This window comes from Scophthalmus maximus, chromosome 7 (assembly GCF_022379125.1).
Source record: "Scophthalmus maximus strain ysfricsl-2021 chromosome 7, ASM2237912v1, whole genome shotgun sequence".
Lineage (NCBI taxonomy): Eukaryota > Metazoa > Chordata > Actinopteri > Pleuronectiformes > Scophthalmidae > Scophthalmus > Scophthalmus maximus.
In genome coordinates, this window is record NC_061521.1 from 25,011,474 (window position 1) to 25,036,757 (window position 25,284).

The 25,284-nt window shown below is 44.4% G+C and overlaps 3 protein-coding genes across 3 annotated transcripts; all 3 read left to right on the forward strand.

Moving 5' to 3' along the window:
* Nucleotides 1-1,880: 1,880 nt before the first annotated feature.
* LOC118315099 (ovochymase-2) lies at nucleotides 1,881-11,081 on the forward strand. Its single transcript, XM_047333355.1, has 18 exons — nucleotides 1,881-2,263; nucleotides 2,338-2,435; nucleotides 2,522-2,619; nucleotides 2,703-2,875; nucleotides 3,188-3,283; nucleotides 3,368-3,546; nucleotides 3,620-3,821; nucleotides 4,066-4,098; nucleotides 4,212-4,302; nucleotides 4,566-4,699; nucleotides 4,812-4,955; nucleotides 5,233-5,357; nucleotides 5,432-5,525; nucleotides 5,618-5,752; nucleotides 6,278-6,376; nucleotides 10,099-10,286; nucleotides 10,449-10,529; nucleotides 10,998-11,081. The coding sequence occupies exons 1-18, from the start codon at nucleotides 2,194-2,196 to the stop codon at nucleotides 11,079-11,081; spliced, it is 2,124 nt and encodes a 707-aa protein (XP_047189311.1). The 5' UTR covers nucleotides 1,881-2,193.
* A 1,669-nt stretch (nucleotides 11,082-12,750) lies between these two features.
* On the forward strand, nucleotides 12,751-19,214 carry LOC118314980 (NADH-cytochrome b5 reductase 2). The gene is made up of 9 exons (XM_035641822.2): nucleotides 12,751-12,909; nucleotides 13,030-13,179; nucleotides 13,941-14,013; nucleotides 14,275-14,381; nucleotides 14,493-14,622; nucleotides 14,728-14,811; nucleotides 15,834-15,919; nucleotides 16,035-16,134; nucleotides 18,770-19,214. The coding sequence occupies exons 1-9, from the start codon at nucleotides 12,895-12,897 to the stop codon at nucleotides 18,940-18,942; spliced, it is 918 nt and encodes a 305-aa protein (XP_035497715.2). The 5' UTR covers nucleotides 12,751-12,894; the 3' UTR covers nucleotides 18,943-19,214.
* A 1,065-nt stretch (nucleotides 19,215-20,279) lies between these two features.
* On the forward strand, nucleotides 20,280-24,943 carry poglut3 (protein O-glucosyltransferase 3). The gene is made up of 6 exons (XM_035641818.2): nucleotides 20,280-20,655; nucleotides 21,313-21,510; nucleotides 21,958-22,241; nucleotides 22,329-22,533; nucleotides 23,200-23,396; nucleotides 23,757-24,943. The coding sequence occupies exons 1-6, from the start codon at nucleotides 20,286-20,288 to the stop codon at nucleotides 24,195-24,197; spliced, it is 1,695 nt and encodes a 564-aa protein (XP_035497711.1). The 5' UTR covers nucleotides 20,280-20,285; the 3' UTR covers nucleotides 24,198-24,943.
* Nucleotides 24,944-25,284: the final 341 nt, after the last annotated feature.

The window sequence follows — 25,284 nt, forward strand, 5'->3', positions numbered from 1 at the left end:
TCTCTCTCTCTCTGCAACGCCTGGCAACAGCCGCGTGGCAACTGTGTCCCGGCAACCGAGCGCAAACACTGAGTCACAACCCGCCGCGCTGCACAGCCATCGGAGCCGGGGGTTCGCTGGGCTGTACAAACAGGAACCAGGGGGCTTAAAGGGTTCAGAGAGGGAGCCCAGAGGCACAACACACACACACACACACACACAGACACACTAATGGTAATCAGTCTCACCGTTCTGGTTTTCAACAAAAACAACCAAACAAACAAAAACAACCTGTTAAACTGACGTTCCAACAGTTTTCCAACACCAAACAGCAAAAAGAGTTGGCAGCCAGAAGTTCGACTTCCTCCAAAACAGACGGAGGGCTGGATATTTTCCTCTGAGCAAAAAAAAAAAAAGAGAGCGAGTGTCGGACTTAAATCTGTCAGGACGCCAGAATCACGACTCTCGTGAGGCCGATGTTGCTCCTACGGAAGAGTATCAAGGCCGGGCATGAGGAAGATCTTTTTTAATCTTGCATTTCGAAAATAAGGCCGAAATGTCGTGAATAAAGTTGAAATACTTTGAGAATTAAGTCAAAATGTCGTGAATAAAGTTGAAATATTTTGAGAATAAAGTCAAAATGTCGACAAAGTAAAAAAAAAATTTAGAATAAAGTTGAAATGTCGAGAATAAAGTTGAAATACTTTGAGAATAAAGTCAAAATGTCGAGAATTAAGTCAAAATGTCAAGAATAAAGTTGAAATACTAAAAGAATAAAGTCAAAATTTTTCGAGAATAAAGTTGAAATAATTTGAGAATTAAGTCAAAATGTTGAGAATAAAGTTTAAATTTTTCCGAGAATAAAGTTGAAAATTGTGACCCTGAAGCACTTTTCATCAGCACCAAACAACCGGATGTTGATACTTTGTTTGCCAGTTTGCTAAGCTAACGCTAGCTGCTAACCAAGCTAAAGTTGCGATATTATGATTGACAGGCTGAATCTGGAAGAAACAATGTGGTGACAACGGGTGTTTGTCCCGACACGATGACGTTCAACTGCAAACAACCGTTGATGAATTATGAGAGGGGCGCAGCTAGCGTAGCTAGCGTAGCTTTGCTAACGCTAGTTAGCGCGGATGTGTGACAGCTGAACTGGAACCACAACGCAGACGTTCAGTGTTATTTCAACTTTAATCTCGACATTTCGTCTTTATTCTTGAAATTTTGAATAAATAAATAAATCTACCCCCATTTTTCCCCTATGCCTGACACTAATACTGTTCCGTATTCCGTGGAAGGATTGAACATGGGCCAAGAAAGAAAACATACAATTTTAAGGCGAATCCAGGATTCTTTTTTTTTTTATCAATTTCTTTAACATTTGTGAGATTTTCCCAAAGAATAATTCATGAATATTTTTTTTTTCAAACAGATATGTGCCATTCTAGTTATAAAATTATTTTAAATCAATCAGTGCTATGATATACTTTCTATGGATTTTCTTCCTGTTCCCTTCACCTCCCTTTCCTCCCAATAACACACACACACTGTCAGGAGCAGATAAACTCTGGACATCTCCGTGTGTGGATGGACGGAGCAGCTCACAAAGTTTAAACATTATTATTTGCAGAATGTTTTTGTTTTTTTTAAAGAGAAGTGACATTCGATCTTTTCTATTAATGAAAATGTCCTTTTTTAAATGTACGCGGTCACAAGGTGACTGTGTTGTGGATCCTCTGTTGTCTGGTCCCCCGTCTCGTGAAGCTTCGCCTCAAAGGTCACAAGACGCTCTGCGACGTTCATCCTCTCACAATGAGCTCCGTGACTCAGGGGGACGGAAACTGTGGATGGAATTTAGTTGGAATCTTCTCCGTCGTACTGCTGAAGCCGAGACGATGAAGACAAATGCACAACCGTTTATTACATGTAACCCCACTTTTTCTACCTGCCTCCTTTATCCTCCTCTGGATCTTTGTCTGTATTTCCTGTATTTTCTGGGATGTTTGTGTCTTTGTGGCAGGAACAGATCTCAACTTGCCACAGTTGTGACCTTGACAGTTTGTTTTCACCCTCTGCCAGCGTTTACTGGCTTGTTAATGTGTACCCCCCCCCCCCCCCCCACACACACACACACACACACACATCAGGTCTGTAAAACCATTCAGTCAGGATCCAGTCGTAGTGTGTGTGTGTGTGTGTGTGTGTGTGTCGGCGATGAGGGCCACTGCCGCTCTGCTCTCGCTGTGTCTCTGGGTGAACGCCGTCGTCCTCGCTGCTCAGACAGGTGAGTGATCTGACGAACGAGCCACCGACCGGAGGCCAACGTGACACGTTTGAGACGTTTTCATCTCCGGTCAGGTTCGAAATGTGGAGTTCCTCAGGTGTGGAGCCCGATGCCCCGCTCGCTCCGGGTGGTCGGAGGCTCCGAGGCCGCGTATGGATCTCACCCGTGGCTGGTGAGTGGGCCCACCATTCTTTGGCTCTTTAACTTTCAGAGTTCAGACGTTGTGTTTTTCTGTCAAACTGGTGTGTCGGTGCTCAGGTTTCCCTGCGGCTCAAAGGCTCTCACTTCTGTGGCGGGGCCGTCCTGACCGACCGCTGGGTACTGACGGCTGCACACTGCTTCGCGTCGGCCTCAAGGTTCTCTGCTCTCTTGCTGACTCGCTCCCCCGTCGTCCCCGGATCGCTGGCGGCCTGGATTGACCTGTGACTCTGCCCCACAGGGAGTTCCTCAGCGGCGTGACCGTGGCGGCGGGAGAGTTTGACCAGCGAGTGGCGGACGAAGAGGAGCAAGTGTTTGGCGTGAAGAGCGTCTCCGTGCACGAGAAGTACCACCACGCCTCGCCCATGAGCCACGACGTCGCTCTGGTGGAGTTGGACCGACGCGTCCGACTGGGCAGGTTTCCACTCTGACGATTTTTTTGTTAAAGCTACAGTGTGTAAATATTTAGAACAACTTATTGTCAGAAATTGAATATATTGTCCATAACTATGTGTTCATACATGTATAATCAACTCTGAATGAGTTAAATATATTACAACAATAAAGTGTCGCCATAAAGTGTCCCCTGTCGCTCGCTCAGTTGGTTGCAGGTTCCAACTTTACCACCAGATGCCGCCAGAAAATTACAAAAATTACATAATGGGAATTTAAATTCAATTTGATGAAATAACACAGATCATTGACATGTGACTTTCTCTCCAACAGGCGTCCACGTGCAGCCGATCTGTTTACCTTTGCCTGATGAGAAGATCCTTCCTCGCACCAGTTGCATTGTGGGTGGATGGGGCAGGATAAAGGAAAGTATGTCGTTTTCTGCTGTCCTATCAAATAGAAAAAGGAAACAGACTGGAGCGTCTCATCCACTGAGCTGTGTTCTTGCGACAGGGGGTCGTCTCCCTGCGGTGCTGAGACAGGTCCAGTTGGACTTGGTGGACCCAGCTAAGTGTAAACACGTCCTCCACACCGTCAAAGGTTCCGGTCCGAAGCACGGAGCGGTCCGACCTGAGGCGGCCATGACGGTCCTGTGTGCCGGGCCCGAGAGAGGAGGGAGGGACGCCTGTCAGGTAGGACACCGGCCTGGTTTTTTAGCTCCAAAGATGTTTGATCTTTTTCAATTCTTCATCGTCCTCCCTGCAGGGCGACTCGGGGGGTCCTCTGGTATGTCCGGCAGGGTCGGGCGGGGGTCGCCGGGTGGCGCTGGGCGTGACTTCCTGGGGCAAGGGCTGTGGTCGGAGCTGGGGAAACAACAGCGTCCGGCCCCCGGGCAGGAGAGGGTCCCCGGGGGTTTTCACCGACCTCAGGCTGCTGCTGCCCTGGATCAAGAGCAAACTGCGAGCGGGTGAGAAAAGACTGATGAGACATGTGATGAAACAAAAGCTGTTGCATCATGGGAAATGTAGGAGATTGACTCCCACTAAGGATTAAAAGTCAGGATTTTTCTTTCTTTCCTTTCATTTTTAAGTCAGTCTCTCCCATGTCCCTTAAATGTATGGAAAATTGTTGGAACACTATGTTTAGTGTAAATAACGATTATTGAATTCCTTGATCATACCTTGTTTTTAATCTTTCTGTGTTTGCGTCAGCTGATGAGCAGCGGCGGGGAAAAGCTTCGCTGGGTGAGTTCCATCAGAGCAACTCTTCTCCATCTATATTTCACAACGTGCACACGCTTCTTTGATGTAGAGTGTGTGTGTGTGTGTGTGTGTGTGTGTGTGTGTGTGTGTGCCAGGACTCTGCAGCGTCACAGACGGATCTCTGATCGACAGCGAGGGAGTGATCAGAAACCCCGCCCTCCCTGGTGATCACTATGACAACAACGAGTGAGTGACGCTTCAGAGAAAAGGTCACAGATCATCGTGACTGTGACTGAACACTGTAAAAAAAAATATATATATATATATATATATATCATTTACAACCTTTTTTTAAAAAAAAATCTTTTAAGGAAAAGTCTTAAGTTTTCTATTTCAGAACTCTTTTGTTCATTTTCAAGTGAACAACGAGATAAATGATCTGTCTCTGTGTGTGTGTGTGTGTGTGTGTGTGTGTGTGTGTGTGTGTGTGTGTGTGTCTGTGTGTCCAGGTTGTGTGTGTGGCGGTTCCGTGTTCCTCCAGGTTCTAGTCTCCTGTTGGAGTTTGAGCACTTTGATCTGGAGAACGACTCCGACTGTCGCTACGACCGACTCACGGTGTCGGTGGACGCCCACGGGCCCGTTGGTGAGGTTCACACACACACACACACACACACACACACACACACACACTATATATATATATACTCATTGTTTGTCCTTTTTTTCCTTTTCTTTCTTTCCTATTTCTTTTCCAGGGACATTCTGTGGAAGTGTCCTTCGCGGCCCGGTTCTTCTGAGTCACTCCCCGAACGCCACGCTGCTCTTCTCCTCTGACGTCAGCACAACAGGAAGTGGCTTCGTCATCAGGCATCGTGCTGCGCAGGGACGTCCTGATCCTGGTGGGAAACACAACAATACAACCACACACACACACACACACACACACACACACACACACAGGCAGCCCAGTGCGTCTGTGTGTGTGTGTGTGTGTGTGTGTGTGTGTGTGTGCGTGTGTAACAACATGTGCAGTACAGCATGTCAGGCTCAGACAACCTGTGTTCATCACACATGAGCTGCACAGCACACACACACACACACACACACACACACACACACAGATGCTAACGGAGTGTGTATCTCTTTTTAACTGTAAGTCGTGTGTGTGTGTGTCAGGATGCGGGACAATCGTCCTCGTTGAGGACCAGACTGTCGTCCACAGCCCGAATTACCCACAATCCTACAGTAACGACTGCGTCCTCCGCTGGGTCATCTACGCCCCGCGGGGTCACGTTGTCAAGGTGACGCGTTGGATCTCTCTCAAGTTTTTCGTCACAAGTGGATTCGATTGATGGCTGATTGTTTTGTGTTCCAGCTCGATGTGAGCGATTTGGATCTGGAGGAGTCGGACAGATGTTTGTATGATTCCCTCACCGTCCTGGGAGACGTGGAGCAAACCGAGGAGATCGGTACGGGGCACGAGCTGGACGACAGGACTCTTCAGTTGCACACGTTTCGTCCCCTCTCCGTCTCTCATTGTCTTCCTTCATGTCCTGTGCAGCGGTGCTGTGTGGTCGCGGCGCTCCCCCTCCTCCGGTTCTGTCCTACCACAACGTCATGGTGCTTCAGTTCACGTCGGACGGCAGCGTCACCCGTCGAGGCTTCAGGGCCACGCTGACGTTCATCAGCCACGCAGGTGTGTGTGCACAGTGAGTGTGTGTGTGTGTGTGTGTGTGTGTCGGTTCAGGTCTCACGTACGTAGTTATCATCACATGATGGGACGCAGAAGATGAGAAGAAAAGATTTGAGACAAGTCAGTCATGTACCAGACATGTTTTATCCAGGTGTATCCATGGGATGACATACTGTACATGCACATGTACATGTACCATGTTCTTATGCATCTTGTTGGTAACTGATGTCACTCTGTATTTGTACAGTTTTGCGTATTTGTGTAGTTTTACAGTTCTAGTATTTTTATGTTTTATATTTATTATTTGTATGGTGGGAAAAAAAGCTGAGGATTAGTGTAGGGCTGTTATGAAGATTTATTAAATTGTTAATTGTAAAAAAAATACATGATTATTTTATAAGATATATCAAAAAATATATGATTATTTTATATGATATATCAAAAATATATGATTATTTTATATGATATATAAAAGATATATGATTATCCTTTGGGGGCTCAATTGCTGAATCGACGCTTCTCCTGCAGACCTCCAGCACGTTGGCGACGACAGACCGGGTGACGGAGACGTTCGGAGGAATCACCCAGATCGTCTGACGGGTGACCAGCAACGCGTCACATTACATGGTTGAGTTTTATACATTTAAAAAAAATCTTTGCTTTATCTCAGGCCTTTTTTTTTGTTTTTCTTTAAATGTGTTGACTTGAGGGTTGTAGATTTAAGAAAGAGGAAAGTGACAAGAGTCCTGAGCTGATAAGCAAAGAACTGGCAGTGAGGGAATTCGTTTTTACAAAGAGAATCGAATCTTTCCCTCGGTCACCCGACAGCACAGAAACAGTGAAATGCAGAAAAGCTTTTGTCTGAGACCGACGGTCACTCAGGAGCCCGGCGAAGCCTCTGGAGGGGGAATGAGACATTTACCACTGGAGTCACAAGTGAGACGTGAGAAACGTTCGACGACGTATAAACAAACTAGCTCACAGTCAAAAGCCCCGAATACTGATTTGAACATATCTTGTCTTTTGTTAATGTGTGAGTTTGAACCTCTACTGGGAGTAAAGACAGACGCTCGGTCAGTTCGTTGATGCAAAACGTTTCATCATTGTGTTTCTCTTCTTGATCTATCCGTCATATTTCAGTGCAAGACGATCCGTTAACGATACAAAAGTATAATTCAGTCCGTCTCCATCAGGGGAAAAGAAAAAAAAATCTCACTTCTGTCACGGACGTAGCACATTGTGGAGCTGCGAGGTTTTTGTTGCCAGCTCCATTTTCACTCCACACACACACACACACACACACACACAGAGACACACACACACACACGCACACACACACACACACGCACACACAGAGACACACACACACACACACACACACACACAGAGACACAGAGACACAGAGACACACACACACACACACACACAGAGACAAACACACACACACACACACACACGCACACACAGAGACACACACACACACACACACACACACAAACACAGAGACACAGAGACACACACACACACAGAGACACAGAGACACACACACACACACAGAGACACAGAGACACAGAGACACAGAGACACACACACACACACACAAACACAGAGACACAGAGACACACACACACACAGAGACACAGAGACACACACACACACACAGAGACACAGAGACACAGAGACACAGAGACACACACACACACACACACACACACACAGAGACACAGAGACACAGAGACACAGAGACACACACACACACACACACACACACACAGAGACACAGACACACACACACACACACACACACAGACACAGACACACACACACACACAGAGACACAGACACACACACACACACACACACACACACATACACACAATTCTACTGTTCCACAATGATTCATGATTAATCCCTTAGACTCAAACTGGGTTATAAACTCTGCTTGTGACTTTCCACATAACTTTTTTTCACGAGACTGTAAATTTCTTATTACTCACAACTGAAAAAGTATTTTTTTTCCCCCACAGTACTTCATTCCTCTCTCTGCTATTTCTTCTGCCTCCTTCATCGGACTTGTTCACATTCCGTCTGTTTTTTCTTCATTTGTTTTCTCTGTGTGTGTGTGTGTGTGTGTGTGTCTCCAGGGTTCACCCTCACCACACCCGGCTCCTTCGGGACTGTGATGCTTTGTTGTGGATTTTCTTTCCGTGCGTCTTGTTTGATTTCGCCCTGCGAAGCATCACCTTCAGTAAACAGACTCTAGTCGAGGACGTGTGTGAATCCACTTGTGCAGAACTCTTAAGTCAAATGTCGACTGTTTATTCTGTATGTAGCAATGATCTGCACGTTTCCAAAACCATTTACATGTAATTAACATGTAAAGGTCACTTTAGCATGAAAAGTAATGTTGCCATAAAAAAAGCATTGTTAGCATTGAAGGTAACTTAAGCTTTAAAAAGTAACATTAGCATGAAAATTCTACTTTGGCATGAAAAGTAACGTTAGAATTACAAACTTTTAGTAAGCATGCAAAAGTAACTCTACCATGAAAAAACATAAAGTTACCTTAAAAATAGCATTAGCATTAAAGACGTAAAGTTACCTTTAAAAAATAGCATTAGCATGAAAAAGCAACTTTAGCATAAAAAGTAACTTTAGCATTAAAAAAGTTACTTTAGTATTAAAAAAGTTACTTTAGCATTAAAAAAGTAACTCAAGCATGAAGTAGTAACGTTTGCATTAAAAAAGTTAAGTTGGCATTCAAAATTACATGTTAGCATGAAATAGTTACAGTAGCATTAAAAATGCTAACTTAAAAAAAAGTTCCAGCATTATAAAGGAAGCTTTTTAGTGTTTGCAATTAAAATATACGAGACATTAGCCTTTAAAAGACATTTCTGCTGCTGCTTAATTTTTTTTCCTTTTGTGTTTACGGGCAGGAAGTGGATCATGAAACTTCTCATAAATGTTAGCCGTCGGCCATGTTTCTTTCCTCCCTCACTGAGGCTGTGTCTGGAATCACTCCTTTGTTCACTCATTCACTTCTTCCCTGTATGAAACACGTTATTATTCAACGTGGGATGGTGAATTCCATGGACACAGCTTCTTTCCTTCATCACTGTGAATCACTGTGAACTTGAGGATACGTCTACACTCTCATAATTCATACGATTATATTCAAATTTTTACAAAAATCAAGAACAAGACTTTTAGAAGAAATGGGCCCCGAGCCAAAGACACACAATAGTTCTGTGTTTTACCAGCGCATCAGAATTCCAGTGAACACAACACACACAGCGGGCAGACATAAATATCACATGATGGCAGAAGGACGACTGTGTTGTGGCCACACGGCTCATGTGTTTCCTCCAAATAAGGAATTATTTCACTCTGATTTACCCTTATTGTGATATTCAACTGCAAAGAAATATCAGATTTCACCTCCTAATCATTGTCCGTTTGGACTGCGAAGCCATTTGATAGTCGAGGACACATTTTCATCATCAAGACGTGATCTTTGTGAGATATATATATACATATATATATATATATACATTTAATTCCACATGCCACAGGAAGTGACCTCCCATTTATACAATATTACAACAGCTCTCTGTGTTGTTGTCAATAGAAAACTGTTAGTCAAGAGTTGCAGTGTGAAAGGGACACGCACGTTTCTAGGTCCATGGCGACCTCTAGTGGCAGCTCATAGGAACTTAAAAAATACAACCAGTAAAGTTTGATGAAATATAATCACATTAAGTGTTTTTATGGCTTGTGTTTATGTCTAATTATTATTATCATTTGTGTTTGTGTGTGTGTGTGCTCCCCTTTAGTCACCCTGTAGTTTTTAGTAGACTTGAAACAGGAACATGTGAGTGTAGTTGAACTATTAACGTCATTTATTCCACCTGTCTGTGATGCTTTTACACGTCAGAAGAAAAGTGCAACAGTGGTAAACAGGCCTTCACAGGGGGTTCGTCATTATATGAGCATGTGCCAACAAATCAGAGGTTTAAAAACACATGAACAAATTTAAGATTTCGATTGATGAGGCCCGTTGTTAGTGCGAAGCACCGAGTAAAAGTTTGGTGGGATTTTAATCCAATACACCTTTTTGTAAAATTCAGCGAATGTGTTAGCGACCAGCCGCCACGACTCGGGGGTTTGGCCTCGTGGTGAGCGCGTCTCTCTCCCGTACCTGAGGGCTGAGGGTTCGAGTCCCGACCAGAGCGGTGAAAAGATCAACCACAGACGATCTTTCTACAAAATTGCTTACTGCCCCTTTAAAAGGAGAAGTATTCGACAAGGAGGAGGATGCACATGTTCACTGTCTCTGTGTGTTTTAGTGAACCTGGACGCAGCTGACCCGGATGTGCAGCGGGCCGACATCAGCAGCAGAGGAGTCGTGTCCCACCGGGGGGACCATGTGGACCATGTGGACCAGGTGGACCAGGTGGACCAGGTGGACCAGGTGGACCAGGTGGACCGTGTGGATCCTGTGGATCCTGTGGACCGTGTGGACCATGTGGACCATGTGGATCATGTGGACCATGTGGACCATGTGGACCATGTGGATCATGTGGACCATGTGGACCATGTGGACCATGTGGATCATGTGGACCATGTGGACCGTGTGGACCGTGTGGACCGTGTGGATCGTGTGGATCGTGTGGACCGTGTGGACCATGTGGACCAGGTGGACCAGGTGGACCAGGTGGACCGTGTGGATCCTGTGGATCCTGTGGACCGTGTGGACCATGTGGATCATGTGGATCATGTGGACCATGTGGACCATGTGGACCATGTGGATCATGTGGACCATGTGGACCATGTGGACCATGTGGACCATGTGGACCATGTGGACCATGTGGATCCTGTGGACCGTGTGGACCATGTGGATCATGTGGATCATGTGGACCATGTGGACCATGTGGACCATGTGGATCATGTGGACCATGTGGATCATGTGGACCGTGTGGACCATGTGGATCATGTGGACCATGTGGATCCTGTGGACCGTGTGGACCATGTGGATCATGTGGATCCTGTGGACCGTGTGGACCATGTGGACCATGTGGACCATGTGGATCATGTGGACCATGTGGACCATGTGGACCATGTGGATCATGTGGACCATGTGGACCATGTGGACCAGGTGGACCAGGTGGACCAGGTGGACCAGGTGGATCATGTGGACCATGTGGACCATGTGGACCATGTGGATCATGTGGACCATGTGGACCAGAAGACTCCAGAGGAACCCAGACTACATGAGGACATTGGTCCAGATGATGAGGACTCTAGTGTGGAATCCTCAGGGACGGAGTAGGATCCTGCTGGACGGAGGCATGTGGACGTATCGTTTCTTTCATCTCTTCCCGGGAGATTCAACAACCGTCTTTGAGTCCATCTGCTCCTGATTTGAAAACGATGACCTGGACGAATGCGAACCTCCACAGACGATCACTCTGAAGACGTCCTCCCCACTGCTCCTCTCGAAAACACTTATTTGCACATTATGAATCAAGCTGTATAATTATTTGTCTTACGCTTGTTTTTTCATGTCTCCATCTGCTTATATATATTTTTTGAACAATGTGTGTATTGAGTTTTTCATATTTAACAAAGGAAAAAGAAAAAAAAGGTCAATAATAAATAACAAAAATAAATGAATGAAAGAATATATATTTATACATACATACATTTTTTAAATATATGTATGTATATTTTAAAAAATATATATATGTATATATATGTACGTTTATTTACAAATTCCCAACATGAGTCTGTGGTTTATCTTTAAATGCACCTCCAGCATCATTTAACAAACTATATTGAAGAGTAAACATAAACTTTATAAATACATTTACATGCATTTCCATATCCATATATGCTTTATACAAACATATACATACACAAAGTAACTTATTTCATTTATATACAGCATGTTGTACAAAGTGTGTATCAGTCTAACTTTAGATATAAGCCAAGTTTATATGATCTTTATTATTCTGTATATTTTAACAGTTTCGGAAACTTTCATTGGTTTTCTTTTAAGGGTTTTTGTTTTTATAACTTTCTCAAACACTGTTCACACATTTTGAACTCACTGTTCTTCTTCTATTCACAACTAAGATACTGGTTAACTTCCACATGTTTCATTAAACAGCCTTGAAATGCAAAGGCCACTTTCTTCTTAGAGTTATGAATATTCAAAAAGAATAAATTATTTTCTGTTCTCTCCCTCCCTCTCCCTCTCTCTCCCCCCTCCCTCTCTCTCTCTCTCCCTCCCCCTCCCCCCCCTCTCTCTCTCTCTCCCTCCCCCTCCCCCCCCCTCTCTCTCTCTCTCCATCTCTCTCTCCGTCCCTCCCCCTCTCTCTCTCTCCCCCCCTCCCCCTCTCTCTCTCTCTCTCCCCCTCCCTCTCTCTCTCTCTCCATCTCTCTCTCCGTCCCTCCCCCTCTCTCTCTCTCTCTCCCCCTCCCTCTCTCTCTCTCTCCATCTCTCTCTCCGTCCCTCCCCCTCTCTCTCTCTCCCCCCCTCCCCCTCTCTCTCTCTCTCTCCCCCTCCCTCTCTCTCTCTCTCCATCTCTCTCTCCGTCCCTCCCCCTCTCTCTCTCTCCCTCCCCCTCCCCCCCCTCTCTCTCTCTCTCCATCTCTCTCTCCGTCCCTCCCCCTCTCTCTCTCTCTCTCCCCCTCCCTCTCTCTCTCTCTCCCCCCCTCCCCCTCTCTCTCTCTCTCTCCCCCTCCCTCTCTCTCTCTCTCCCCCCCTCCCCCTCTCTCTCTCTCTCTCCCCCTCCCTCTCTCTCTCTCTCCCCCCCTCCCCCTCTCTCTCTCTCTCTCTCCCCTCTCTCTCTCTCTCTCCCCCCCCCCCCCCCCCCCCTCCAGTGGTGTGATGTCACCACCTCTGTACTACATAGTGCCATGATCACATCTGTCTTCCCATTGGTTCTTTGGACCTCGTGTGTCAACCTTTCCCCTGGAGCTAAGCCACGCCCCCTTCAGAGGCCCCTTCACTCTGTGTGTGTGTGTGTGTGTGTGTGTGTGTGAGAGAGAGAGTCTACTGTATCATTGCCTCACTTTGCAGACTCTTATCTCTCTTCTTGCTGCGAGGACGTGACAAACTTTATTACATTTGTAAAACTATGGATCAGAACTTGGTGAGAATGAACTTTGACTTCATTGATCTTCTTTATTTTTTTAGTGGATCCTCTTCGTGTGTGACTTTCCTTGTAGTTCTTTTCACACTTGTCTCCCTCTTTTCTCCCTCTGTGTCCCAGCTGGTGCCTGTGGCGGCGGCCCTCTCCGTCGTGGTCGTGACCGTGTTGTACCTGGTCCTGCGAGGATCCGCAGGAGAGAAGAAGAAGAGGCAGCCCGTCACTCTGCAGGACCCCATGGTCAAATACTCACTTCCCCTCGTGGAGAAACAGGTGCGTGTCATGCAGACTACAGGGCTGCAGCTAACGATTCTTTTAATTATCGATTAACCGATTAGTTGTTTGGTTCATAAAATGTCGATGGTGTTTCCCAAACCACAACATGATGTTTTGTTTCGTCCTCACACCAAAGATCTTCAGTTCACTGTCACAGAGGAGCAAAGAAACCAGAACATATTCACATGGAAGAAGCTGAAATCTGAGAATTTTGACCTTTTTTATTCCATTAAAACTACTTGAACCGATTAATAGATTATCAAAATAGTTGTTGATTCATTTAGAAGTCGATCACGAATCGATTGACTGTTGGAGATCCTATACAAACTCATGCACTCAGCAAAGAGTGTGATGTCTGCAGGCTGCACACACACACACACACACACACACACATTACAGGTCTCCTGTTGATTTATGCATATAGGGGGAGGAGCTGAGGATTTGCCTCAAGATTGGTCGTCAAGTTTCATAACGAAACATTTTTTTGTTGCAACATCAGCTGCTACCGGCGTACGACACCTGAGACTGTGGGTGATTCTCAGGTGTCTAACAGGTTGCATTGTGGGTAGTGTAGTTGCGGTCAAGGTTCTTTTTTAACTTTTAATCTGAGAGAAATAGTAAAAGTGTTGATGGGGAGGAAAGTTCTTTTGAATTGACCGAAATGTTTTGAATGCAAACGAACACGGTTGATTTAAGTCGTGTGTGTGTGTGTGTGTGTGTGTGTGTGTGCGCGTGTGTGTGTGTGTGTCCTCGTACAGGAGATCAGCCACGACACGAAGAGGTTTCGGTTCGGTCTGCCGTCCGCTGCTCACATCCTCGGACTCCCCGTCGGTACTGGACCTCGTCTCGTCTCGACCTTTCTACTTTTTCATTTGATTTCCTCTTTCTAAAGCACCTCGTAAAAAATTGATAAGTAATAAATCCAGGTTATTATTGTATAAAGTGATAAAGTGCGACATATTTAAAAGGATCAGTGACAAGATGTGTTGATTTAAGAATCGGTTGAAAGAGCTGAAACGTGTCTCGCTGCCATCACATCACAGTCCTGTTGCTTCTCCTGACCTCTAACCTTTCACCTTTGACCTCCCCCAGGTCAGCATGTGTACCTGTCGGCCAAGGTGAACGGCAGCCTGGTGGTCAGAGCCTACACGCCCGTCTCCAGCGACGAGGACCAGGGATACGTCGACCTCGTGGTCAAGGTCAATCAACACGCCCACACTGGTCGACTGGACCGAGACGGACGCTCCAGACAACACTGGACGTCACTTACGAGGTGACGACAGTTGTTCTTTTTGTCACTCCTCCCTCAGGTGTACTACAAGAACTCTCATCCCAACTTCCCGGACGGAGGCAAGTTGTCTCAGCACCTGGACAACTTGGCGATCGGAGACGGCGTGGACTTCAGAGGACCCAGCGGACTGCTGGTGTACCGGGGACACGGTGCGGTGATGGGACGATGGAGCAGTGTGTCAGTGTCGCCAGCAGATGTCGCTGTGGTACAGTGTAATTCTGAACCACTCTTCCTCTCCTCTTCTTCGTCACTAGGTCAGTTTTCCATCCGACTGGACAAGAAGTCGGAGCCAAAGGTTCGGAAGTTTAAGCACGTGGGGATGATCGCTGGAGGAACAGGTTCATGTACAATTTATTTAAACTCTGGATTCTTATGTGCAGTAATAACGTCTGTATCACACAGGATCAAATATGTGCAGAGGAGCCCGACAATATCGATAGTATCGGCCGATATGAGCCGGATATGTCTGATATGAAATCGTTCATTGTACAGAATAAACAATGCAGCAAAAAAAATTACATTATGTTTATATTTTACGTTAAAAAAAATATTTGTATTTTCTTAATTCAAGTTTTATATATTTGGTTGTATTTGTGTTTTCTTTTTATTTATAGTTATTCATGATGAGTTTATGGTTAAACTATCAATCCTCAATCACATTTCTTTAACGTAAAGGTTTGAAACGACATTTTAGGAATCGTTGATGGATTAAAACTATATATATACATATATACACATATATATGTATATATATCATATCGACAATCTTGTACTCCCTAATATCGATGTTGGCAGATGATATAAGATATGATACGTTATGTTCCAGATGATATAAGATATGATACGTTATGTTCCAGATGATATAAGATATGATCGTTATGTTCCAGATGATATACGATATGATACATTATGTTCCAGATGATATAAGATATGATTGTTATGTTCCAGATGATATAAGGTATGATACATCATGTCCCAGATGATATAAGATATGATACGTTATGTTCCAGGTGATATAAGATATGATATATCATGTTCCAGGTGATATAAGATATGATACGTTATGTTCCAGATGATATAAGATATGATATATCATGTCCCAGATGATATAAGATATGATATATCATGTTCCAGATGAAGGGATTATTATATCGGTGAAGTCAGAGGAGCAGTTTTGTGTCACTGTAGATTTTCTTTTGATGACGTCTGCAGTTTAACTCCCAGGATCAATCTGGTGACGCTCCAGTCTTGCAGCCCCACTGTTGACAATATCGCCTTATTGAAAAGATGACAGGAGGCCACGCTGCGTCATATGAATCGCCCTCGGAGACCGACGATCTCACCTCTCGTCCCGTCGCAGGTATCACTCCGATGCTGCAGCTCGTCCGCAGGATCACGTCCGACCCGGCCGACGGCACCAGGTGCTCCCTCATCTTCGCCAACCAGGTCGGCGCGGTGCAGCATGTCGCTTTTGGGAAATCTCAGAGCATCGCTGTACATTCAGAACGGGGGAAATGTACTCTGGGGAAATAACTTGCGCGTGTCTTTGTCTCGCTGTCAGACGGAGAAGGACATCCTGCTGAGGGAGGAGCTGCAGGAGGCGAAGAAGAGTCACCCCGACCGACTGGAGCTCTGGTTCACGCTGGACAAACCTCCGCAGGGTGAGAAACGTCTGGTGCACGCCCACTCACGTGTACGTCCAGATGTAACATCAGTCGCACAGGACGAGGTGCAACAGACAGTTTCATGAAAGTGAAAAACATGTTTGATATCGCCGCTGAACAAGCCACAGGTTGTGATGTGAGTGGAGCTCGTTTTGGAACGACGCATCGGCCGCAAGTAACAAAAATTGCATTTTGTAAACGATAATTGTTAGTTGGTTGTTGTGACTGGAAGCTCAGTTGGTCATCGGAGTCATACAGTTTGACATAAAATGTCACAGTACATCACTGCATTTTGCAGTTCACATGCATTTTCATATTTTCTTCCACCCTTGAGGCTACTTTCCTTAAAACGATGAAAAGCTATTTTTTGTTGTGAAGGATAAACGATGAATGTAAAGAAAAGGAAAGGAAAATTGGTTCCGTTTTCATCGCATAATAACTGTTTTATCAAATCTGCAGTTTCAGCGACTTTGGGGGGGAAAAAAATTGAAAATCTTTGAAAATTTGAAAAGAATTCGATAAAAAAAAAATGGACGTATAGTCGGTGGGTTTGCGGAAAGTGAAACCAACGAGGAAGTGCCTGGAACCTGAGTATTCTCTCAAATGACCAGCAGGGGGCGACTCCACCGGTTGTAACATGTCGAAATATGAATTGATTTTTAACAATGTAGTTTCTCTTTGTCAACTTATATAATTAGCTCTTCCCCTCTACATGGGGAGAAGCTCCTCTTGTTACAAAACCCGCCATGTTGCACCTCCACGTTTCTACAGTAGCCCAGAAGGGACAGACCAAACACTGGTTCCAGGGAGGTTCTCTCACGCCGAAGGCCACCGCAGGTTTTCACAGGGACGTTCAGTTGATTGCAAATATGTAACTTCACCACTAGAGGCCGCCGAAATCCGACAGTTTTCGGATCAGTGTTATACTTCTGTGTTCGTACTGTACAAAGAAGAGCACGTGAGCAAACTTTGTCTTCTTAGAGGATGACGATAATATTAATATTCATACAATGTTACAAACAAACCCGCAGATTTATCTCTGAGGATTAGCCGGCTAATGTGGACTTAGATAAATACACCAAGTCAATCATTATAATTTCGCACATGATACATGATTACAAAATATTATAGTAAAAAATGATGACTTTTATTGGAGATTAAGTTTCTTTTCAACTTCAACATCTTTTCAATCTCTAAAAAAAAAACCTCGTACAGTGAGCCATTGTACATTCCCTCTCATAACGTATATGAAAACATTTACATTTTCATCGCGTTACCACACATACAGATATAAATATGACTATATATATATATATATGTGTGAGTATTAGTGCAGTGCCAGGCAGCACGAAGCTGAATGCGTTTTTTTTCTTTAAAGCCCCGGCATCTGGTCACAATGCTGAATATTCAAAGTGAGCAACCAAACAAAAGCCGGCCGAGCAGCGAGAGAGGAGAATCCTGGCAGGCCGAGGAGCAGAGATACTGTAGCTCCACCCGGGTGTTACAGGAACTTAGCGAAGCGCTCGTGTCTTCATTTGCATAATCCCTGAAGTGAGCAGAAATTAATGAGCATAATATTGTGGCATAATCTCTGCTGTGAACGGCACACGCACACACACACACACACACACACACACACACACACATGTACTCCGTCTCTTTGCATCATTATTACAGGAAAATACAGGGAAGACTGGAACGTGCTCTTCGTTATCCCGTCGCCTCGGAGGACGCGGTGACGATCTGCGGATGAAAAGCACAAAGTCGAGCGAATGGCTTCGTGTTTCTCGCCGTTCGTGGTTTTATCGTTGACACTGTAGCAGCTGGAAATCTTTATCTTCCCCCCAGAGATCAAAACACTTCTTTGAAAAAGCAGATCATTTGATCCCTGATTTAATTTCTTTCCTTGAATTCCTCGTCTCTCGTCGCCACAAGGAGCAACTTGCTTTAACTCATCTCGACCTCTCACCAACACATCCCGACCACAAATCGGCCAAATATTCTTAAATCTGACTTAAACCTTTCTGGTTTTGAGTAAAACATCTGCCAGGGGGGGTAAGACAATTGTTCTCGGCTATAATTCTTAAAACTAAAGCTTATGAATCTGGACACTTGAAGGTCACAATGGGCCTTAAATCTAGAAAAGAAGAGGCTGAACTTGAAGGAAGTTGTGCTTATTACAAGCAAGGAAACTCCGTAACTGTATTGGAGGAATGTTCTGGCCTCCAATAAACTGACTTTAAGCCGAATATGAGCTATAATATCTTACTTTTCTCGAGCAAAACTTGCCTGACAAGATTATTTTTCTTTTTAGACAAAAATTAAGATTTATTTCCCCCAAAACAAGGCTTTTTATACTTTCTTGAAATTCATTTCCCAGTGAAACTGGGAACAGCAAATGGAAATGACAGAAAGGGGATGTGATTAATATTTAGTATTTAGAGAGGAAAACGGTACTTGAGCAGTTTTCACATCGTTGACAGTAAATATGGAGGAATATGGAAATATGGAGCTTTTTATGAACAGCATGGGATTGGATTTTCACAGCGAAAAGCCAAAAATAGATCAGAGTTTATGCAGCAAATCAGCTTCTCTGATTCCACCATTTGTCTTTCCCTGTCTTGTCCTCCAGACTGGAGCTACAGTTCGGGCTTCGTGACCTGCGACATGATGAAGGAGCACCTGCCCGCTCCGTCCGCCGACGTCCTCATCGTGCTGTGCGGACCTCCGCCCATGATCCAGTACGCCTGTCTGCCCAATCTGGACAAGCTGGGACACAAAACAGAAAACATCTTTTCTTACTAGTGTCCTCGTTCCCTGTAATGGTGTGTTCACGAATCACCGTATGAACGCTGCTGATGACAAGTCTGCTGATGATTCAACGCTGCTTTTGTCACTTAAGATTCTTTTTAATGTCAGTGACACTAGAACAACCACTTGCCATTTAAATATCCAAGCAAAACTTTCAATCTTAATAACTTTTTATACCAGACAACAGACATCTTTAAAATCATAACTGTCGAAATTAAATGGAATTTTTTCTAAAACAAAGATGGAGTAAAGATGAAAAGCTAAAAGTTTTGTAGTTCTTCTGTTTTTCTGTGATTATTCTATAAAGCGCTGGTCACTCAGGAAGAAAAAACGGCACCTGACGTCTGAAATGAAACCTGATACTACTCAGACAAAAGAAGGAAAACCCAACAGGAAGTGTCTGAGGACGGAGATGAGGCCGCAGCGTAGCCGCCAGAGGCTTTCATTCTCCAAGTCTCTGGGATTTGATGTTTCAATGATGGCGTATATCTAAAAATCTAATACAGTAGGTTGAGATCTGGTGAATGTAAAAAAATTGTTAATAGAAATGATTCACATAATTTTATTTTCTCTCTGAATTTTTCTCCAGGTTTTTTTCTCAACTTCAATTTGTCGCCCATTTGTCCTTTTCAAAAGTTATGATATTTTATTTAGTAAGATAAAATCACCCTCAGCTCCAAACAAACAACAGCAATACACTGATGATATTTGCCCAAGATTTAAAACATTAAGAGGGAGAGTTCCTCACTTTTTTAAATGCTTACCAAAAAAAAAATCTGTTCAATTGTAGGCTGGAGGATGTATTTTTACACTGTTCAGTTTTCCGCCAGACAGATGTTTAAGTTTGCACTTTTTTTTCAAGCGTACTTTGGCCATGTATTACTTCACCAACTCGCAATTGAACAGATATTTTTTTTCTTTAAAGTTAGCATTTAAAAATGTGGCGAAAAATATGTTTTTGGGTGGTCCCCTCTGCTACAGTGCACTGAGATTTACACTACTTCCACTTCTCCTCCAAACTCCATTAAATGACATCTCTGATCACCATCTCCATAAGGAAACATTAACTATGCATAAGTAACTCATACAACCCCACTTCAAAATCACTGAACTATCCCTTTAACATATGTTATTTATACTATAAAATAATAATACATGGAGTGAATATTGTTGTTTTCCTTGCTGCATTGTATTTAGGCCGATAACACCAAAGAGAAACTGTATTTATATTAGTGGATATATAAGTAGTATTATGTCAGGGATTTTTTCTGTATGGTGATGCGTTCCATACCCGCCACCAATAAGTCCCACGTCCCGTGAACGCGCCACATCGAACAATGGGCGTGTCTCTCCCCATCCAACATGGCGGCGCAGGAGTTTCTATGAAAACTTTTCCTCTCAGTTTCTTAGTTAAAAGTTTTTGCGGTGCGAAACGCACTTCGCGCCCTGGAGGGGACATGTTGCGCGAGAGGAGCCCGGACTCCGTCGCGCCTCGTCCCGGCGCCTCGCGGCGCACGTCGGTCGTTTTAGCGGCTTGTTGTTTTATCGTCGGCGTAAACTTGGCGGCGTGTGACCGCGAAGGAGTCGCCCCGGAGAGGTGCCTCGTCTGGGGTCCGGGGCTGGAGCCCGACGCGGCGCCACTGCCGGTCCGCTACTTCTTCATCCAGGCGGCGAGCTCCGCCGGTCACAACCTGACTTCATCTCCCGGTGGGTAGCAGCGATGCTAGCAGAGCTAACAGCTAACGAAGCGTCACCGAGCTAACAGCTGATTAGCAACATGAATGTTGCTAATCTGCAGCTAACTGTCGATCATCTTCGTTATCGATTCATCTGTCGATTGTTTCCTCGATTAATCATTGAGCTTTTCATGTAAAAAATATTAACAAAAAAAATTACACAATATGTATAACCAGTGTTTCATTTAGCCTTGAAAACATTTTCTGTGCTCAATGAATCTTCCTCGGTGACACTTTAACTCTTCATGAACAACAGTCTGTTGCTGTGTTTGTTCAGCCAACAACAATATCAGGGCTACAATCAAATCATCATATCATAAGCTTTAATGTGTGGAGTTTGCATGTTCTCCCCGTGACTGCGTGGGTTCTCTCCGGGTTCTCCGGGTTCCTCCCACAGTCCGAAGACATGCAGATTGGAGTGAGGTTAATTGGAGACTCTAACTTGACCATAGGTGTGATTGGTTGTGTGTCTCTGTATGTGGCCCCGCCTCTCGCCCAATGTCAGCTGGGATTGGCTCCAGCCCCCCGCGACCCTTAAAGGGATAAAGCGGTAGACGATGGATGGATGGACGTGTTTGCAATTTAATGATGGATCATCACTGGCGTGCTTCTTCGTTGTGCTGTTCAGGTACAGACACGTTCAAGGTGAAGATCAACTCCCTGGACAAGACGGAGCACGTCCGCATCCACGTGCCGCCGCCCCTGGACAGAGGCGACGGCTCCTTCCTGGTCCGGTACCGGCTCTACGGCTCGGCGCAGCGGGGTCTGAAGGTCGAGGTCTTCCACGGGGACGATGCCGTCGCCAGGTCGCCCTACGTCATGCAAGGTCCGTGACCCTTCACCGGCTCCCTTCAAATGTCAGACTTCACTTCTGTTTCATATACAACCACATATCATTTTGTGGTCATCAACATGTTTCTTAGTACATAACAAGAGTTAAAAAGGCAATTTGGGTCGGGATGTTTTCAGGAGATGGTTGGTCACATATGACGAGCGCAGCAGGAATTTGATAATGAACAGGATGATGATGACGATTCTGCTGTGGATAGCAGAGTTTATTTATCTCAGTGGGTTACACCACTGATTCAATTTCAGAGGAGGAGGGGTTCGATTCTTGGTCAGGGAAAAAAACCAATGTCAGGACTTCAGTGCACGTCTGAAAGCAGCTGTAGTCACCTGTAAAATGCTTGTGAGGTAGAACTGATGGAACATAGTGTCGCCATGTTCAGCGAAGCTCCTTCATCTGACCCTGAGTGTTGTTCTCTCTGCTCAGGTCCCGTCTATCACGAGTACTGTGACTGTCCCGAATGGGACGCCTCCGCCTGGCAGCGGGCCTCGCGGTGTCCCGCCGAAGAGCCTCAGATTCTGGCCGACTTCAAGGCCTTCCCCGCCGTCGACCTGCAGTACCTGAGACAGGAAGTGCCTCTCAGGTTCTCCAACAGAGGCGGCCTCATCCACTACGCCATCATCGACAACCGGCTGTACCGCCGCACTCTGGGGAAGTACACGGACTTCAAGATGTTCTCCGACGAAATGTTGCTGTCGCTGACAAGGAAGGTAAAGGTCGTGTGTTTGTGTGTGTGTGCATGTGGGATCTCGATATCACTGCTGACATTCAGAATTATGTCTAACTTCCCGTCGAAGGTGACGGTGCCTGACGTGGAGTTCTTCGTCAATGTCGGCGACTGGCCACTGGAGACGAGGAGGACGGACGCCGTTCCCGTGTTGTCGTGGTGCGGCTCCACGGACACCCGGGACATTGTGCTGCCCACGTACGAGGTCACACACTCCACCATGGAGGCCATGAGGGGCGTCACCAACGACCTGCTGTCTGTGCAGGGACACACAGGTATCTCACGCACACTTCACGTAGACTAAGTTCATGCATTTGTTCCTGTGCTACCTGAAAAACAGGGGAGTTAGAATTCCTCTTTAAATCGCTGTGACTGACATGTTCTATCCCTGAAACGGAATATTTTTTATTCTTCATCTCACGTGTAAATATATTGAAATTCCTTTAGTGGTAGTTGAGATATTGTGTTTTAATGTGTTTTGTTGCCTTTTTATGGATTTATTATAATTTCACCAGGATTCCCACAATTTTAATCGTAAGAAAATGATTCAAATAAATGAAAAGTCTTTATATATGTTAATAAAATTCTTAGATATTCTTCGTAATACATAGACACTTCTTCCCACGCCTTCATCTGCAGTCATCACTTCCGAGTTGTTTTGCCTTTGTAATCAGATTAGTGTGAGAGCAAATAAAAATGGCAGTTGATAAATTTAAATTAACTAACAAGACTTGATATGTAGCCGCCCTCACCCCAGGCTGCATGGAGATGTGAACATTCCTTTTAATAGCATATACAAGTTGTTTAATATCGATCTAGAGTGAAAATACGTTTCTTTTCTTTCAGACACTTTCACGTTTCCTTGTTAAATCTACATTCCATAGAGGTTTTTTTGGTCCCCTCACATTTTTCTGGTAATGTCGGGATAAATATTCTTCCAGGACCTCCGTGGGCTAACAAAACAGAGCGGGCGTTTTTCCGCGGCCGGGACAGTCGAGAGGAACGCCTCCAGCTCGTCTCCGTGTCCAAGAAGAACCCCGAGCTGCTGGACGCAGGCATCACGGGATGGTTCTTCTTCAGAGACCGGGAGAAACACATCGGCAAAGCTCCGCTCGTCGGATTCTTTGACTTCTTTAAGGTATGAACAAATTCATTTTGTATTCTTAGGGTCCGTCCCATTTCCCCCCACTTGTCCGTACCCCTCGGCCCTACACCTGAATCTTCCACTCCACCTGAAGTCAGCATCTGACCACCCTACGTTTGAAGGACTGTTTGAATTGTTAGATAAACCCTAACCCTGGATCTTCAAAAGAAATTGGACACCTTACCCTACGTGGACTCGTCCTCAATGGAGGGGTAGGGCCAAGGGATGGGAAATGGGACGGACCCATAAACTCTTAAATCTGCAACTTTCTCATTCATTCATTTCATTTTACGTCATTGAATTTTTGCTGATTTCTTCTCTATGGTCACGACTGGCCTCACCTCTTCCCTTTAGTACAAGTACCAGGTGAACGTGGATGGAACGGTGGCAGCGTATCGCTTTCCCTACCTGATGCTCGGGAACAGTCTGGTGCTGAAGCAGGATTCGCAGTACTACGAGTACTTCTACAGCTCTTTGAAGGCGGGCGCTCACTACGTCCCCGTCAAGAGAAACCTGTCGGACCTTTTGGAGAAAATCAAATGGGCCAAAGAGAACGACGCCGAAGCTCGGGAGATCGCCAGGGCGGGTCAGGCGGCGGCCAGAGAGCTGCTGCAGCCCAGCAGACTGTACTGTTACTACTACAGAGTGCTGCACATGTACTCGGAGAGACAGATCGGTGGACCAACACGACACCCAGACATGGAGCTGGTGCCGCAGCCTGACGACCAGACTGCTGCCTGCACATGTGAGCGTAAAGGCCCCAAAGAAGAAACCAGCAACAAAGATGAACTATGATGGCGTCTGTCTTTGGAACATTTTTGAAAAATGTTCTCCTCAGAATCATTCCTGACAAATAAAGAGGAAAAATGTGAATTTTACAGTTTACAATGAAAACATTTTGTTGTTTTTATATTGGAGAATAAAGGAAGTTGTTGGGCAGATTTACAATAAAAAACCTGGTCCTCAGCCATTTCAAGATAAGATGAAAAAATGACGGTGCCCTCTTTTTAATAATGTGAGTTATAGTGTTTTGTACCTTTTTGTAAAGCTTTGGTTATTAAAGTGAGTATATACTTACTGTTTTGTAAATGTGCCTTTGCATTGGATATTTGTATACAGTATTACTCTAAAATGAATGTCTTTAAATAAATCTTGTACAGAACAGTACATCACGCTGCAATATTAGTTTTGATGGAAGTGAATTTATTTTTTCTTACTTAGTGTCCCAACAAAAAAATAGTTTAATCATAGTTTTAAAAAAAATCAGTAATTAGGCTGCATAGCCTAAATCGTGGCATAATTTCTATGGTTTCAACAGAATTTGTATTTTGACAAACTCACCTGTTCCGATTTGCCTTACCTGGTTCATCATGAAGTGTAAACTACGAATTATTAATAATTTTTATATATATAGATATAGTTGCTACTAGTATTTTTTTCTGGTTATATGCATTGAATGTCTTATTGGATTTATGAAGTGTCCTTGACGGTCTTAAAAATACATAAATAAATAAAGTGTATTGTTATTGTTGTTAATGCAATGGTTTGTTGAACCAAATATTTGTATTTATTTTCATGGTAAAAACATTGAGACAATTGTTATAGACAACAAACATTAAAAAGACAAAGTACGTTTTTTATAATCAACCATGTTATTAATATCTATATTTTAGAATTTCCATGCCATTGTATGGATAAAATGACACGTCAGTCCCAACATGTGTCATAGCTAACGTACATAACACTAAACACATTGTCACATTTACAGAACCAGTTAACTCAAGACTTCATTTTAATCCTCTGCACATTGTGATGGAAATGTTAGAAACACAAGACAATCTTTAAAAAAAACTGATAAAAACGAATCAATCCCTCGTCCAAA